Source organism: Chionomys nivalis, chromosome X (genome assembly GCF_950005125.1).
Source record: "Chionomys nivalis chromosome X, mChiNiv1.1, whole genome shotgun sequence".
NCBI classification, from domain to species: domain Eukaryota; kingdom Metazoa; phylum Chordata; class Mammalia; order Rodentia; family Cricetidae; genus Chionomys; species Chionomys nivalis.
Genome location: NC_080112.1, coordinates 128733311 through 128751362, shown reverse-complemented (window position 1 = coordinate 128751362; position 18052 = coordinate 128733311). Strand labels below are relative to the sequence as shown.

The 18052-nt window shown below is 40.3% G+C and overlaps 2 protein-coding genes across 3 annotated transcripts in view; one reads left to right on the top strand and one right to left on the bottom strand.

The window, feature by feature from the left end:
* The window catches only part of Ofd1 (OFD1 centriole and centriolar satellite protein), a 55751-nt gene extending 37780 nt beyond the window's left edge, over window positions 1-17971 (bottom strand). Inside the window, exon 1 of the mRNA XM_057759039.1 lies at window positions 17831-17971. The gene's annotated coding sequence lies outside the window, so the exon portion shown is untranslated. The remainder of the gene's footprint in view (window positions 1-17830) is intronic.
* Trappc2 (trafficking protein particle complex subunit 2) lies at window positions 20-15801 on the top strand. 2 transcript variants are annotated; one of them, XM_057759044.1, is made up of 6 exons: window positions 42-108; window positions 5678-5756; window positions 7342-7455; window positions 9681-9829; window positions 10514-10595; window positions 12044-15801. In XM_057759044.1, the coding sequence occupies exons 3-6, from the start codon at window positions 7363-7365 to the stop codon at window positions 12140-12142; spliced, it is 423 nt and encodes a 140-aa protein (XP_057615027.1). In that variant the 5' UTR covers window positions 42-108; window positions 5678-5756; window positions 7342-7362; the 3' UTR covers window positions 12143-15801. The 2 variants fall into 2 exon arrangements, with proteins under 2 accessions (XP_057615028.1, XP_057615027.1); XM_057759045.1 differs by lacking the exon at window positions 5678-5756 and having other exon boundaries at window positions 20-108.
* Window positions 17972-18052: the final 81 nt, after the last annotated feature.

Below are 18052 nucleotides of genomic sequence, written 5' to 3'. Positions count from 1 at the left end.
CGAGAGTATGGCCCCAGATCTCGCGTGAGTGACTCTGGGTTTCCCGGCTGAAAGTACCAAACGCGGGTTTCCGAGGCGGGCGTTTCTGCTGTCGGCGTCTCCCTACAGGTAGGATTTGGAGGGAAGTGGAGGGCGGGTGCTCCGGGTCCGCGAGGGACGTCCCAGACTCCGCGTGACGCGGATGTTGGTCTTGTACCTCTGTCCTGCCCTGACTCGGAATATCAGAGCCAGCCCCCGGGGCCGCTTAATTACAGTTCTCCCAGTAGACACAGCCCCGGTTTCCACGTGGAAACGACCTCCGCGCTCTTGGAGGCTTGGCGTTCTCGAGATCAGTCAGTTAATCCAGTGTGTCTTTGCTGCAGTGACACTGCAGTGGTCGGTTCCCATGAAATGCCAATAGTACCCCTATCTCCGCACACACGTGTCTCCGGACTCTTGACAGATGCTCTCAGAAGCAAAAATCGCATCTTGTTGAGAACCACAGAGTTTAATTTTATAGGAAAAAAAAAAAAACACTGTGTATGTGCTGTGAGAAAGATAAAGATGAGCCGAGTGCCCAGGATGCCTAGCTCAGATTATAAAGATCCGGTCGTGGTGGCTCGTCTGTAATGCCAACACTGGGAAGACTGAGACAGGAGTATTGCTTAAAGTTCGAGGTCAGTTTGGGCTATGATGCGCCTAAAGAAGAAAATGTAAATCTGGGACTGGGGAATGTAGCTCAGTTGGTTAAGTACTTGCTTGTCATACACAGAGGCCTGGATTAAATTTCAGGCACTGCATTGAAAACCAAAAACCACAGTATTGGTGGAGGCAGAAGGATCAGAAGTTTAAGATTATCCTTCACTACATAGAGAGTTGGACACCAGTCTAGCATAAATGAGACCCTATACCAAAAAAGAAAAGAAATAAGGCTAATTGGAAAGAAAAACCAGAATCCCCGGAAGCAAGAGTGAAAACCATTGCAGCTAGTGAGCTAAATGATGACTAAGAAGTCTTGAGGATGGGATAGTTTAGCAAGAAAGCTGATTGCAGGTGGAAGTGATTGAGGACATCTCTATGGGGAAAGTGTGATTTTATTTTTCAGTGCCTTGACTGGTAACATTTGGATAGTGAACAAAAAAAGATGAGCATCACAGGAAGGGGGAAATAGGCAGAGGACTAATGCCAGGGCTCACTTGGGGCCCTGGAGATTCTAGCCTGGCCCTGAGTTATGTGCTGGGGATGTTAGGTAGCTAAGGTCTATGAAGATGCAATTGGGTCATTGTTAAAGCTAACAGCACAAAGGAGTACAAAGAGTTTTGATGTGTAGCTGTAAAAAAAAATAAAAATAAAAGTTGAGGGGTGGCAAGAATAGTTAGCAGACTTTATTGGAGTTGAACGAGCTTTGGGTTTTTTTTTTTCATTTTTTTTGTTTGTTTTGGACAATTAAAGAAGAAGTTGGAGTGTAAATGATGAATTAAGGATGCACACAGAATTAGGGACAGTATTTAGGCGTGAAGAAGGATCTTGAGTGGATATAGTCAAAGTGAGTTTGAAGTAAGTAGATTGGCCCACTCCAGCAGAGGTGAACAATAGGATTGAGAAGCAACATAGGGAACAATGTAGGAGGACCCATGTTGAATAATGGTACATGATTACATAGCTGAGAGGCATTAAAGCTTTTGAGCAGAATAGTGAAGTATATTCTAAAATGATGCTGATGTGTTACGAACACTGTTTTAAAATAGCATCAGTGCCCAAAGATATTTGAACTCTTCTCCACTGTCTTTGATTCCCAAATTAAAAAGAAGTAGATTTAGTGGTCTCTGAAAGTCAACCTACACTCACTTGGGAATGAAGGCATTGCTTCTGACTTTATAGGGCCATTTTCCCATTGGAGATCTGTCAATAGTGTTCATATAGCTCCTCATTGCACCAGATATGTTCCGTGTGACACCAGTTTAGTTTTACAGCCCTTATTCATTTGTGGAACACTGAAGCTACTACTGTCAGGAGCACAGGAAAGTTTCTAGATGTTCCTCCAGAGACTGTAGAGAGATTTGCTATAAAAATGAATAGCTTTGAACTGGGGTGTGTGAGTTTTATCTGTATTACCTGTAACTTAAAGTGCTTTACTTGGAAAGGATTTCTAAGTTCATCCTCCCACTTGCACTGGCGGTCTAACACCATCATGCATTTTAGCGTCCTACTAATTGCAGATGACAGCTCTGGGTTTATCCTCTAGAGTCATTTAGAATAAATCTGTCAAGTCCAGAGTTAGCAAGTGCTTGGCCTCATGCACGTTCTGTACTCCCCTAAACCCATAGCTGCCATGAATAATTGATCCCAGTCTTCACTGCTGACCACACTGTTTCTCAGCACCAACTCCTGGCAGTCATACTATCTGATTAGGTTTCTGCCCCCATCCTAACCCCTCACTTTGAAATAGGGTCTCTCCATGTAGTCCTGGCTGTCCCCAGTCTCCTGTGGATGGTTGTGTTGGCTTAAACTCACAGAGCTCCACCTGTGTCTGACTCCCAAGTGCTAGAATCAAAGGTATATGCCACCACACCCAGAAGTGGAAATCTCTTTTATTCCTTAATTACCTGCTAATAAGCTCATAATAGCTGTTTTGTATTTGAATGTGGTAAGTTACCTTCAAGTTACTGAATAAGTGCTAGGCATGATAGGTCAGTCCTACCATCTGAGCACTCAGAATACTGAAACAAGAGGATCATGAGTTCAGAGCCGACCTGGGCCACAGTAAGATCCTGTCTCCAAAATTAAAAATAAAATAAAACCTTATTGGTCCAAATGCCTATGTGGACTAGGTTAAGGTCATTCTCGAAATCTCCCTGGAGACATTGTACCATAAATTGGCATAGACACTCAGTGTTCCTGGGTATTAATGCTAAGTCATCTGTAAGTCACCCCTTATTCAGCAAATAATGAGTGTTTGCTAGCCCTTTGGCACTGTTGTAACCCTGGGGATACCATAGAGAATAAGAACAGTGTGTCTGTTCTCATTGAGGGTGCCTTTCTATCACACAGGCTATAGGTCTCCAGTGCGTTCTTACATAGATACTAAAATAACCCAGAAAGTTTGCTACCCACCTGCTACATTTCCTTTGCAAAGCAGAATAGTTTGATGTGGTTTGTTCTTAGTTTAAGCAGAGAATGTACATGAATAATAACTCATTTTAGTGGTGGTGGTTTTTTGTTTCGTTTTGTTTTTTTTAAGTTATACTGAATGAGCTACTGTACAGAAAAGGGTCCTAGCATGGTATCTGACCAAAACCAGCCAGGCAATACCTATTTGTGTTGGTGTTTTTGTCTCTGGATATACCCGGTTATAGCTGAGGACATAACACTTTTACCTGTTTTTGAAAATAGGAATAACACTTACCTATCTCTTAGCATATAGAGCCTTTCTGTGCCTATGATTTCTTTAATGTCACGTAACAATAGATGTAGATTTGTTGCTCCAAGCTATATCATTTGCCAGGACCTGAAGACTTGTTTGAATTGAAATACCTAGGTCTTGAAGTTTGCATCCTGCCCAGCCTGGCTTGTTACTCAGAAGTCATACATTGTAACAGAGAAAATAGAAATTAAGCAGATTTTCATCTTTAGTTATTTCAGTGTATACACAGTGCTAGAAGCCCTGCTTTTCCTAATGGTAACCTACAAAGGCATTTGCTTTTCTTAACATAGTTTACACACTTCAGTTCTTTTTGTTTGGTTTGGTTTTGGTTTTGATATTTCGAGACAGGATTTCTCTGTGTAACAGTCCTGGCTGTCCTGAACTTGCTTTGTAGACCAAGCTGGCCTTGAACTCACTGAGATCCACCAGCCTCTGCCTCCCAAGCGCTGGGATTAATAGTGTGGCCACCACTGTCTGGTTTCGGTTCTTTTTTGATTTTGCTCTTTTCTGCTCTGGCTGGCTTTGAATCCATGATCTGCCTGCCTTAGCTTCTCCAGTGCCAGGATTGCAGTGCCTGACTTAATCTCTGTATTTGAGGTCAGCCTCAGGGGTCTCCAGGACATTGAGGAAAAGGAGCAGACACCGAGGGGAGAAGGGGTGCTGGAGAGATGGCTCAGAGGTTAAGAGCATTGGCTGCTCTTCCAGGGGTCCTGAGTTCAATTCCCAGCAACCACATGGTAGCTTACAGTACATGCCAGAACACTGCATTCATAATAAATGAATAAATATTTTTCAAAAAAGAAAAGGAACAGACACATTGGTCAACACAGATACTTTTAAGCACTGCTGTTACTTTGTGCTTGTTTGTTTGTTAGTTCCCATTTTGAGATAAGATCTCACTACATAATCCAGGCTGGCCTCAGAGCCACAGTGGCTCTCCTGCTCCAGCCTCCCAACTGCTGGGGAAACAGGCATGAGGCAGCTTGTATTGTTTTATATGTTGGAACTCTAAATAGTAGTACTTGTTTTGTCGGTTGCGAAGGTGCAGAGGTTTTATAAAGTTTAGAATAGTTGATCTAAAGTTGATCTATTCTGTATTAGAAGTGCTAGCCCCACACAGATACTTAGTTCAAACCAATAAATTAAAAATTCAGTTCTACAGTTAAATTAGCTACATTTCAAATGCTTACTGGCTTCCATATTAGACTATATGGTTGTACAACATTTTTACCTTGGCAGAAAGTTCATTAGTGTGGACAACATAGGTTTGTGTCACCTTTGCCCAGTGACACCTTTATCCAGTGCGAGGTAAGCCTGAGAATAGTTGCTAAAAGGTTGTAGGTGAGTCTGGATGCTGCTGCGTGATTTCTCTTACATATGGGATCTAGGTTGAATAACATTTGCACATAAAAGTAGAAGTGGGGACTATTTGAGAGAGCATATTAGTAAAAAGGAAGCAATGAGAATGTGGTGAGGAAGTGGGGATGATTGAAGTGCATTGTGCATGCATGAGGATGTCCTAGGAAAGCCATTGTTTTGTGCAGTTAATATGTTCCAAGGGAAAGAAGCTCCGTCTCACTGTCCAGATGGATAAGTTGTAAGAGAACCCTCATGCCTGTCTTTTGGTTCCTATTTTTATCTCATGCTATCCTTAGACACTATGCTTCTTTAGCATCTGCATATCCCATAAAGGACCAAGTGTGGGGCATGATGTGGGTTATCTTTCTTGTGCATGCACTTCCTTCTGCTGCCTGCAGGCCCCTCCTATGCTGTTGCTGCTTATATGTGTGCTGAGTAAAGCAAATCCTTCACTTGACCTACTGCAGACCTACAGCCTTGCAGCCTATTCTAGCAAGAATTCATGCTATCATTCTTTACTTGGTTCAAATTCCACGTTCTCTACCTTTCCTTTTCTCTGCAGCTACTACCAAGTATCCCTAGCTTTGCATAGCTTTTCTGTCAGACCTGCTTATCTTTGTTACCCACTTTTATTTTGGGGCCCTTTTCTTATCTAAATACTTCTGGCTGTGTGTGCTAGATAGTATCTGTTACCGATGTTCAGCTCTTCCATTGAAGGGCAAAAGCAGTTTTTAGACCATAGTAAAAGGATGCCTGAGGTTAAATTTTGGCCTGCAATCTGCAGGTGTAGGCCCCATCCCAGATAATGTTCTAAATCTTAACTGTGTCCAAAGAGTCTCTTACTTGTCTCCCACAGTCGTAGCCTTCCATTTTAAACTAAAAGTACTAACTTTGACTTGCTTTTTCCTTCATTAGGAAATACGTTTCAGATTTCTTTGGATTTCATTGATTTTTTTTTTTCTGTGTGAATCAGCAAAAGACCCAGAAAGTCTTGGTGAGTTGTGATCTCTCATGTCCTCAGATATCCAGGAGGCTGGCTAGGGGTTGACTAGATCCCCGCCCCAGGTTGAGGAGTTACTAGTTGTCACATCCTAGTGTTGTCAGATATTCTTGAATGTTATTCTAGATAACACTTAGCAAGCACTCATTGTTAGCCAGACATCCTCCTTTAGAATTTCATGCTTTACATATGTTGGACTATGTAGGAAGCTTCCTACAGGTATCAGTAAAGTAGCTCCAATATTACCACTGTTGTATAGATGAGGCAACAGACACTGGCGCCTGTGGTCACATTGCAAGTAAGAGTCAGAGTCTGGCTTTCTCTAAATCCAAAGCCCTTGTACTGAAAGTACAAACATACTAAGATCCACCCATCTACCAACCCAGCTTTCTGATAATTTCTGTTGAAAGCCATGGAATAGAGCTGGTGTAGTCACTTGGCCACCAAACCTGACAACCTGAGTTTGATCCCTGGGACTCATGGAGAGAGATGACTGACTCCCACACACATGCAAGTCATGGCATGTGTGCACACACATACAGACACACACACACAAAATAAATAAAAATTTTTTATGTAAAACCATGGAATACTTGGTTTCTGCCCGCCCTACCCAGTTTCTGTTAGTTTGTTTTAGTTTTGAGATAGTCTCTCTCTGTTATGTACCTCTGGCTGTCCTGGAACTTGCTATAAAGAAAATCTCTGGAAACCACAGAGATCTACCTGCCTCTGCCTACTGAGTGCTGAAATTGAAAAGGCTTATCTACCATACCCAGTAAACTGTTTCCTAAATTAGTGTATTAAGAGACACATAGGCCCTTGCCATTTAATTTGTAGCATACAAATTAAATTTTCTGATAGAAAGAAGACAAATACACCATATAATTTGTAAATAGATGGTACATTATCTCTTCTATATAAAAATGGACTGTGGTATAGCTGGGTTTTAGCTTCCTCTGAGGAGTACCTCCTGAACATTTCTGGGGCAGCTAATTATTTCCTTTGCCTTTTCTACCTTTTATTGTACTTAGCTAATCAACAACCTCTATTAATGTTTCCAGGTATTAATATGAACATTAACCAGTATAGTACAACTTAAGCTCAACATACTCCATCAGATACAAAGACCCTTGAGTTGAATATTTCAAATTTTTCAATCATGAGAATACTTATGATATACTACAGGTTTCCTATTTTCCTTCAGAAGATATAGTACATAGTACATTGGGTTCTAAAGGACACATCACAGATATTTAATGTATAGAAAGTCATGTGCCTATGCTATATACCAGAAAGCAGACCATGTTGTCAAATTTAAGTAAGAAAACTTTTTTAAAAAAAAAAAAAAAGCCAGGCAGTGATGATGCACATTTTTAATCCCAGCACTCGGGAGGCAGAGGCAGGCAGATGTCTGTGAATTTAAGGCTAGCCTGGCCTATAGAGTGAGTTCCAGGATAGCCAGAGCTGTTACATAGACAAACCCTGTCTCGGAAAAAAAGTAAAACTAGAACTCTGTACTTTATGTTAATCATTTTAGGTCTTGGTATTGAGGACTAAAAATATTATTTAATTTGATTAGGAGTTTTTTATATTGAAGACAATGTCTGGAAGCTTCTACTTTGTAATTGTTGGCCACCATGATAATCCAGTTTTTGAAATGGAATTTTTGCCACCTGGGAAAGCAGAATCCAAAGTACGTATGCAATCTAAATTTCATAAGAATTTTTATGTTGTTTATAATAGTATGAAATAATGGTGTTTTAGAACTGAAATAGATCTAGAGAGATGAAGCCACTGAGATACAGCAACAATTAAATAAGGCTTTCTCTGGAGTTCCACGGACTGTTAGAAACCATTCTAACCTAGGGAAGGAATGTCGCCTACCTTGAAATGCTTCTGAAGCATAAGGAAATGTACCCCACCTGTCAGGGGCCTGGAACAATTTTGTTGCCTCAAAATGCCACAGTAGTCCATTCAACAGCAAATCTTATTTTTCAGCAGAACAGACATAGATCAATTTACACCTGAGGATTGCACTGCTTACATTGTCCCCATTCTGCTGGTACCCAGGCTATATCAGGAAACTCTAAAAGCAACAGCAGGGGTGACACTTTCTTGTGGGAATGGTTCCAGAGGAACAAACTTGGTTCAAGAATATGATGCCTATCATTCAGAGTAAGCCAAGGAGTTGGTTTTTTAAAGTCATATATATACATACATATACATACATATATGTATGTATATATATGAATACATATTACAATCTTAAGTAGGAGATACTTTTCAACTATTCAAATTATGCCAACAAAATACCAAAGAAATTTGTTTATGGTATTTTCTGCCAGTTATTGGTCCTATGTTATTTCAAAGCTTTGTTAAGCTTTGTTTCGAGGCAGTGGCAGCAATTGCCCTGTGCCAGTTGCCACTTAAATCTAGTTTCTGTGTACTCCAGAGACCTATTAGGTAGCAGCACATGAAAACACTTTCTAACTTGACATGGTCTTAGCACTCTCTTTGGCTGCCATCACCTTCTTAAAGCATCTCCAACTGGCCTCCAATTAATGGATGATTCTCTGTCCTCAACCTCCTTTGTGCTGAGATTGCAGGTATAAGGCATCACACACAGCAAAACTTTCTGAGGACATCAAGAACACTGAACTAGAGACCCACTCTACTCCAGAATGACCTCATGTTAACTAACCACATCTGCAGTGGCCCTCTTTCTAAGTAAGGTCACATTCTGAGGACCATATGAGTTTCCTCAAGGAGAGACTAGCAGTGGCTCTCAGCCTTGCTAATGCTGCCACCCTTTAATAGAGCTCCTCATGTTGTGGTGGCCCCCAACCATAAAACTATTTCATTACTACTTCATAACTTTCATTTTGCTACTGTAATGTAAATATCTGCTATGCAGATGATCTAAGAAGATCTCTGTGAAGGGCTTGTTCAGGTTGAGAACTGCTCTATACTATATAGAGTCTATTTCACAGCAGGTAGCTTTTTGAGAAAAGCACTGTGAAAGAGAATTCTATAGGAGTAAGACTACATCCAGGTTGGGAATGTTCTCTACATTATAGTGAGTCATTCCTACCTTCTTTTCAGTTAGGCCATTTTGCCCACGAAGAGAACACTCCTGGTTGTGATAGGATTGTTTCTGCTGTTAACAGATGACAATTCACAGCTAGGGCTGAATATGACCTCCCCACCCCAAATCCCAGATCCCCAAAGCATGTAAGCTCTTGTTCTGCAAGAGGCCTATCATAGGTCTTCACAACTGTCTCTACTGTTTCTGCTCAGGAAGCCTGGCTCTCCCTGTTGCCTCCAGCCCTTGAGACTCCATATGCATGGCATCCCTGACATCCATTTTGATCTAGGAAAAGTGCCCTCTTTGATCCACATCTGCATACACTCACTTTGTGTGTTTCTCTTCTAAAAAGACATGGGCTTCTGGAAAGTAGGCTCTGCCTTATTTTCCCTCTAAAAGTAGTAATCTCTTTACATATGATTAATTAGTTATAGAATTTGGTAATTGCCTTCTCTCAGCATTCAAAATATAATGTTTAATAGTCAAGACTTTATTAATTGGCTCTTCCTGTTATGAGTGATAGATATCAAGACAATACAAACATAATCCTTTATATCTCTTGATACCAATACATGTAGTAAATGCTAAGACTCCGCCCCTAAGAAAAATATGTATGTACAGAATGAAAACCAGGAATTACACCTGTATTCCTAGTACCTGGGAGGCTGAGGCAGGTTCAGGAGCTCCAGACCATTCTAGGCTACATAGTAAGGCCATATCTAAAACGAGAAAACACACACAATACACACAGATTGACAGAATTTCAGAATGAATTGTCTGTGGTACCAATGCCATATGGAAATGTACATCTTTCTCCATTCTCTGTCATTTAGGATGATCACCGTCACCTGAACCAGTTTATAGCCCATGCTGCTCTTGACCTTGTGGATGAAAACATGTGGCTTTCTAATAACATGTACTTAAAAACTGTGGACAAATTCAATGAGTGGTTTGTATCAGCATTTGTCACTGCAGGACATATCCTTTCCTTATGCTGTCTATAGTTTGCTTTCTGTTGCTATTATAAACATCATGATCAAAACCAACTTCAAGAGGAAGGGGTTTATTTAGCTTGTACTTCTCAAATTACACTCCATTGTTGAGGGAAGTCTGGGCAGGAACTGAAGCAGAGACCATAGAAGAATACCAAGGCTGGGCTTGCTCAGGCTTATATTCATCTACCTTACTTATACAGCCTAGGCCCACCTGCCTATGGATGGTACTGCCTACAATGGACTCAGCCCTTCTACATCAGTTAGCAGTTAAGAAAATGCCCCTCAGACGTTACCACAAATGCTTAACCAAAGGCTGAGTTAGAAAACAAGAACTTGAAACGTAAAGGCGGTCTCTGAATTTGAAGACTTCTAAGAATCAGGCTGCCATGAAAATTTTTCACTTACAAGACATTAATTTTTTTTTGTAAACATGTTCAGCCAATAATTTTAAAACTAGGGTTTATCTTAACTATACCAAGGGCTATTTTACTTTATTTCCTAACTTTAAAAGAGTACACTCTCCTTAAGCTAAAGTGACTTTAAGCCAGTTTATGTATTCAGCTTTGCCATCACAAAACAGTTTATGTGACCAATGTGAAGGTTATCTTATCAGATGATTGCTTTTAATTTTTCATTTCTAGTAAAGATTGTGCCTTAATTTTTTCACATATGAGATTTATTATGCTTCATGATGTGAGGCAAGAAGATGGAATAAAGAATTTCTTTACTGATGTCTATGATTTGTATATAAAGGTATGGTATACTCTATAATTTAAAATAATCTGATTTTTTAAGTGAGAGGACTAGAAACAGTCCAGATTAAGGCATAAAAGAACATTTCTCTTATTAGTAATTCTGCTTTAGTGTTTTCTAACATATGTTATGAAGTCCTTATATTAGCTAGGGAACTGATGAATTTTAGCTTTACGTTAAAGCAAAGTATTCAAACCCTAAATTAAAAGAATTATAAGGCACAACGGCAGATGTCTGTAATCCCAGCACTTGAGAGGATCATGAGTGTGAAGCCAGCTGGGCTACCCAAGAATTTGAAAGAAAAAAATGACTTCCACTTAATAGCAGTATAGTGAGACTTTTGTAACTGAACCTATTTGACATTTACCATTTGTTTACATAATCCAAAAGGCCATATAGATTAATCCACATAATGAATACAAGGTAGAGTCAAGATCCATATTAACGTATATAGGTCATATCAATCATACTACCATTGGTTAGCTGCAAGTACTTTTCAAAACGAAAATACTGGAATACAGAATTCCTGCAGAGGTGCCAAGTAAGGTGATGCATGTCTATGATCCCAGCACTTGGGAGGTAGAAAGGGAAGACCAAGAATTCAGAGTCAGTCTCAGATATTCGGTGAGCTTGAGGCGGCTTTGGATTGACCCTATCTCAGACAAACAGGTGTGGTAGCTTACATCTGAATTCCAAGCCTTATGACACTGGAAGGATTACAGTGAGTTTAATGCTAATCTGTGTTAGAGTTCAAGGCCAGGCCAGGTTACAAAATGGGAAACTGTCTCCCAGAAAAATTTTCTTTAAGGGGGCATTTTGTTGTTTATTTTTAAGATTATTGCTGATTTACCTATTTGTGGGGGCTGGGGAGAGGTGGCACCTGCCATGGTTTACATAATGGAGAGAGTTCAAAGTAGCTTGCAGAAATCAACTCTCTTTTCACCACTCGCGTCCTGGGGATAGAAGCCTGGTTGTCAGCTTGCCTTTAGGCACTGGGCTATTTTATTTTATTTTATTTTTGAGATAGTCTCCTGTAGCCCTACCTGACCCTGAACTCACTGTGCTGCTAAAGCTAGCCTTAAATCCTGATCCTCCTGCACCTCCCAAATGCAGAAATTGCAAGGGTATGCACCCACACCTGGCTAAGATGTTAAAATTTAACAGTGGGTATCCTTTGAGAAGCCCACACAAATGCCATGGGTGTGCCTTACTTCCTGGGTGTCTCTTTCTCCTTAGCCCTCATGATTACAGTCTATAAGTTCCCTTTTAAAATCCCAATTCTGTTTCTAAAAAAAAATAACAATAGAACACTTTCAATGAGAATTAAAAATGAGACCCAGACTTTTGTCTTTGCTAAATTTTAACTGAAAATGTAAATTTCCTTTAGCAACTGTAATTCATGAACCTCTTTGCTTTAACAGGCTTACTAATACCTTCTTCTTTCCTAGTTTGCAATGAATCCATTTTATGAACCCAATTCTCCTATTCGATCAAGTGCATTTGACAGGAAAGTCCAGTTTCTTGGGAAGAAACACCTTTTAAGCTAAATGGAGAAAAACTGAAATAAACAGTATCACTGTCGTGGGCTATACTCAGGAATGTGTGCGCTGTAAGTAATTTGAAATAGCCTGGAAAACGTTCACTTAAAATTGTACAGTGTTTTCATGTTGATTATCAGCATTAATATTTGCTTGTCGAGTGTTATTTATAAAGAATTCTTTACCAGTAATTTAAACATTTTTATTTAAAAGCTTGAGAATGAACTTTTGCCTTTCCTGATTGAGATAATTTGATCTTAACTTATTAAATTCAAAAGCAAATGTCATAGTTAATATTTGTTAGATTTAAAACTAAAAGCTTCTGCAGACATGAATGAAATTGAATTATTAATACTTTTAGAGATAGTCTTTTTAAATGCGTAATACACTACAGTACCAAGAATCTGAAGCAGAAAGCCTCTGCCATACCAAGTGTTACATGCCTACCTGCCTGTCGGGCTGAGAATAGTGATCCTGCTATGACTCTCTATCCTAGACCCGTGTACACTGCATCAGTTACAGGCCACTGCAAAATGTATTGCCTCTGTTACCTTATATTCCTGTTTCCTTTCTCTTAGTAAACTAAAAGTTGAATGTACTTGTATCTGTACTTAAAAATGTAATAGAGCTTTGGTATTACTAATAAAAGCCTGAGTTACACTGACATTTGTACTTAGCCTTTTAGACAGTATACAGAGTGGGAGGTGGCAGGTGTGGCTTCTATAAGAAATGTTGGTTTGATTTTACAATAGTATATATGCATGGAAAATCAAGTAAACCAGCTTTCCATGTATACACTGGGAGACTTTTCCATTCTCATTTTTGAGTAAGCAGTTCTAACTAAGCCTTCTTGGAACTTTTTGTGAAGTTGTTACCATCGCTCTGAGTTCTTAAATAAAAACTTACATTCAAGATTGTAGTAGTTAGATGCCTATTTCTAAAATCCAGCCCAACACCAATACTTTTTAAATCCCATTTCCCTACTGATGTCTGAAAACTAATGTGGTAGGTACATCTCACCCAATTTAACAGCTCAGATCACAGATCACCTCTCAACTAGCTGTCAAAGGCACAAGAGGTGTTACTCAGCAGTTAAGAGTATCTTCTGTTCTTGCAAATGACCCAGGTTGGCTTCCCAGTACCTAGGTGGAGCAGTTCTAGAAGGATCCAGTGACTCTGGCCTCCTTGAGCACCTGTACTTAAAGGCACATACTATTAAAAATATTTTTTTAAAAATTTGAACAATGCTAATAGGAGAGACCCAAATATGTACTTATCATATACCACTTGTTTCACCCTCAGTGAGCACAGAACCCACACCCAGGAAGGTGCTATAATTCCAGACAACCAAACAGTATCATATTATAGCATGAAGTCAAGGGTGAGACTTGGTTTCTAGCCCCAGAGAGCAAGAGGTTACCTTGCAAAGAGCCTTCCTTTTCTTCAAGTTTAGGAGGGCAAGATGGGAGCTAGGACCATTCACTTTGTGTGAGTATATTGCCAAAGTTAAGTACAAATTTTCAGTGTGACTGTCAAGTAGTTCAAGGGGAAGGAAGTCCAGCAATGACTGAGACTTCAGTGTGCAAACAGAAAAACTGCATTCCAGCCATGGAGCCATGGAGCCAGAACCTGTGTAAGGGGTAAAGCATTAACTTTATCTGACAAAGCTTAGATCTGATAGGTAATGTCCCTACCAGATGTGAAATTTTGTGTTGGCACAAAATTTATAGTATACAGTTATACTCCAAAGGAGATCCAGATAAAAATACACAAACCTGTTTGTGTCCTTTCTGTAGCTAGAAATCCCTAGAGTACTTCACTCAGTATCACCCATGTTTTTGTTATTTCTCATATATAGGCATCATTATGTCTTTGTCCATGCTACTACCTGTGGCTTTTTAAAGCTTTTTATTCATTTGTGTATGAAGTTTGGAGGGAGAGTACATGTGCCATGGCACAGGGTTTCTCTCTGTAACAGTCCTGGAACTCACTTTGTAGACCAGGCTGGCCTTGAACTCACAGAGAATCTGCCTGCCTCTGCCTCCTCAATGCTGGAATTAAAGGCAGAGCCGCCAACTCCTGGGGTGTTTTAATTTTTAAGACTCTCATACTTCCTAGACAGTCCATAGCATCTCAGAAACCACAGACTGGCTAGACTTCCCCTTTTACTAGGAACTTAATATTGGTCCATTTTTTCTATTTAACACTTTACTGCTTTTGGAGAGAACTTACATCATAGTGTTATTAATATGGAAAGTTAGTGTAGAGATTAAAACAGTTTAAAGACAAGGAACATCTGGGATGTTTTTATTTTAACTACAAAGTTTCTCAGAAGGGTAAAAAGAGCATAAATATTTCTACTCAAATAGCAAATGCACCTTATCTGTTTTCCAAATTCAGTATGTGCCTCTTAAAACAGAATTTAATCAGAAGGCTGTGTTCCTACACAGCTTACCCTTAGCTAAATATGACTCCTGTAATGAAAGTCAAACACCATATGGTGACTGCCAACAGGGCCTCCCTCTCCAGGAGTAGTGAAGTACAAGTTCGACACAGTTCCTTCCTTCTGCTTTCTTCCTGGGCAGCTGCTTGTCACTTCCACCGCCATACATAACTTGCTTGGTTTCCCATCTTGTGTTTTTCTGCTTTGTCCATCTTTGTCTAGGTAATGCCAGCCATCACTGCACCCGACTTTACTCAAACAAAAGAAAAAGTCTACCTTCAGCTACCTTTTCATTCAGTGTTAGCCACAGTTTAATGCCAAGGCTAGCCCTTTAAGATTTTGTTCTCCAATTAGGTTAGCCAGTATTCACTTACTTCTTTAACACAGTGTGAAGCTGGGTACTCTTTCTCCAGACATAAAACTTTTCTTTTTATCACTGCTTGCTCTAACCTTTTGAAAGTTAACTTTGAAAACCAACTAGTATAACCTTCAGTAGTAAACTGAAAGTTATGAATAGTTTTTAAAGTTAAAATGAGGTGGGGTTTTGCATACCTGGAATCCTGGTACCTAGAGATAAAAGCTAGAAGGTCAGGGCTTTAATGCCAACTTTAGCTACAAGATAGCTACAAGAGACCCTGTCTCATTAAACAAAAGCAAAAACACTAAGACATTCAATCTACAAATAAAAATACTGCATGGTCACTACATGGTGAACTCAGCAGCTATGATTACTGCATAAAATTTGGTCTGTTGACAACCCATTAAAGAGGGACTCATGAGCCCCACCCCTCCATGAGATTCTGCAGGCAGTTGATGATTCCTTGGGGAAGAGGAGTCATATTTCTCAGTTGTATAGGCACTGGTAAAGTTACCCATGATAATGTAAATAGCTATGTTCCAGAAAGTAGCCCTAAATGTTTGCTCACGTACTTTCTTGTGCATGTGTCTGTGTGTAGTAAAAGATGAATAGGCTGAGTTGTGTCCCCCAAAATTTATGTTAAAACCTTAACCTCCAAAACCTGTGATGGTGTTACCAACTTAACACATCTAAAAATCCTATGAGAAGTCTTAATAGCATATCACCTTATGTTGAAGTGAGAAGACCCACCCACCCACTGTAGGCAGCAGCACCATTCCCTAGGCAAGGATTCACTGAACACTGGTGTCAGATTCCCAAGAAACTCAGGACAAATAGCTATGGCTGTATTCTCCTTCATATCTATAATAAAATCCTTCTCAATCATGCCTTGGATTGGTCATGTCCTCATTTCTTTTTTTTTTTTTTTACGTTTATCTTTTTTTTTTTTTATTGGAAAAAAAAATTTTCCGCCTCCCATTTCCCTCCCCCTCCTCCCGCCCCTCTCCCCCTCCCCCCACTCCTCTTCTTCTCCCTCTTCAGTCCGAAGAGCAGTCAGGGTTCCCTGCCCTGTGGAAAGTCCAAGGTCCTCCCCCCTCCATCCAGATATCTTAGTTAAGGGAACCACCTAAGGGTTGGCAAGAGACTTGAACTTGGTGTGGCTACCAGATACCAAGGGCAATGTCCCCAGTTAGTTCCTAGGGCACCTGGGGATAGGGAACCTGAAATGATCCTATCCTATAGCCATACTGATGAATATCTTGCATATCACCATAGAACCTTCATCTAGCGATGGATGGAGATAGAGACAGAGACCCACACTGGAGCACCGGACTGAGCTCCCAAGGTCCTAATGAGGAGCAGAAGGAGGGAGAACATGTACAACGAAGTCAGGACCATGTCCTCATTTCATTCACCAGGTGCTCATAACCCAAGAGGGCCATATATGAGCTCCCTTCCAGGGATTTAGCCTCTCCTAACAGAACCAAACTGCTGATCCGACTTTCCTATATATGTGGACCATTTACTTCTGCTGATTTCTGACACCTACCATATTTGATTCCAAATTCTAGAGACTACCTCATCAGCCATGTTTTCAACTAGCATGCACATTTTCAGTGCTCTTTTCTGTTCTCTGAAGCTCCTGCCAACTGACTTTCCTGCCATGATGAACTACAGCCTAGAACTGTGAGTCAGAATAAGCCTTTTCTCTTTTCAGTTGCTTTTGTTAGAATATTTAACCACAGCAACAGAATAAAAAAAAAAGACAACCTCGAAATGTGACTACCTTTGAAGAACTGATTAGGCCATTTGAGTGGGGATTTTTTTTTTTTTTTGGTTTTTCGAGACAGGGTTTCTCTGTGGTTTTGGAGCCTGTCCTGGAACTAGCTCTTGTAGACCAGGCTGGTCTCGAACTCACAGAGATCCGCCTGCCTCTGCCTCCCGAGTGCTGGGATTAAAGGCTTGCGCCACCACCGCCCGGCTTGAGTGGGGATTAAGGAGTTCAAGGCCAGCCTAGAATATGTGAAACTGTCTCTAAATCTATCCTCCATCCAGCTACATGTACGTATGTACCAACATAAATATGTGTACAGTTTGAATTGCTCCAAATTTAAAGTGTTCCCATATGACAAAAACTGTCCCTATTACGAAGTTACTTTCAAAAACTTAAACTTACTGCAATGATTTGTTTCCTCCTAGTTTCCAATGGGTGGGGTCAAGAGAGACATTGATTAGTTTCTCACATTCTATATCCTCCCCCAATCCCCAGCCTAGCAGTTCACTCTCCTACTCTAGTATGTCCTTAATTATCATGGGGAAGGGTCTTACCCATATTATATCAGCGGTCAGTCTAGGTTATGATTGATTTGCTTCTACGGGCCAGGACTGTTGTCACTCATACCACATGTGAAATCAACTCATGAAAGAATTTATGAAAGGAGAGAGCCTCTATTGAGAAAATGGCTCAGCAACATCAGATAGGCCTATAGGGTGAGAAAGGCTCAACCCATTGTGAATGAGGCCTGGTGGTCTTGAGTTCTGTAAGAAAGCAAGCTAAGCAAGCCAGGAAGCAGGACTCCCTCCGTGCCCTCTGCTTCAGATCCTGCATTTCTGTTCCTGCGTTGAGTTCCTGTCCTGACTTCCTTTGATGATAAACAGTGAAGTAGAAGTATAAACCAAATAAACTTTCCTCCCCAAGGTGCTTTTTGGTCATAGTGTTTCATCACAACAGTAGTGACCCAACTAAGGCAGATCATTGCTGCAAGTTGTCTTTTTAAAATAAATTTTCAAAGCAAATCATTAAATAGTGATAGAGAGGATACAAAGGAAATACCTATGTAGATATGGTTGCCTTCACCCTCAGGAAGTATAATCCTGGGCTGAAGATAAAGCTCACCTGTCATGCGTTAGACGTGGCAGTACAGGCTCATGCTTGTAATCCCTCACTCAGGAGGTGGAGGTAAAACCAGAAGTACAAAGGTCAACCTAGAATATATGAGAATCTTCTAAAAAGCTAGCTCCTATGTTGGGAAGAGGATATGTGTGTGCCACACAATTTAATAAATAAATGTGAGATAAATTCTTACAGAGATAATGAAGTCATCGTATCAAAAAGCAT

Excerpts from the sequence above, each read along its gene's own strand:
- Trappc2 (XM_057759045.1), top strand. The coding sequence starts at position 7,363 with ATGTCTGGAAGCTTCTACTTTGTAATTGTTGGCCACCATGATAATCCA. Across the intron at positions 7,456-9,680 it reads CTGGGAAAGCAGAATCCAAA|GATGATCACCGTCACCTGAA; the intron begins GTACGTATGCAA and ends TCTGTCATTTAG. Across the intron at positions 9,830-10,513 it reads TTTGTCACTGCAGGACATAT|GAGATTTATTATGCTTCATG; the intron begins CCTTTCCTTATG and ends TTTTTCACATAT.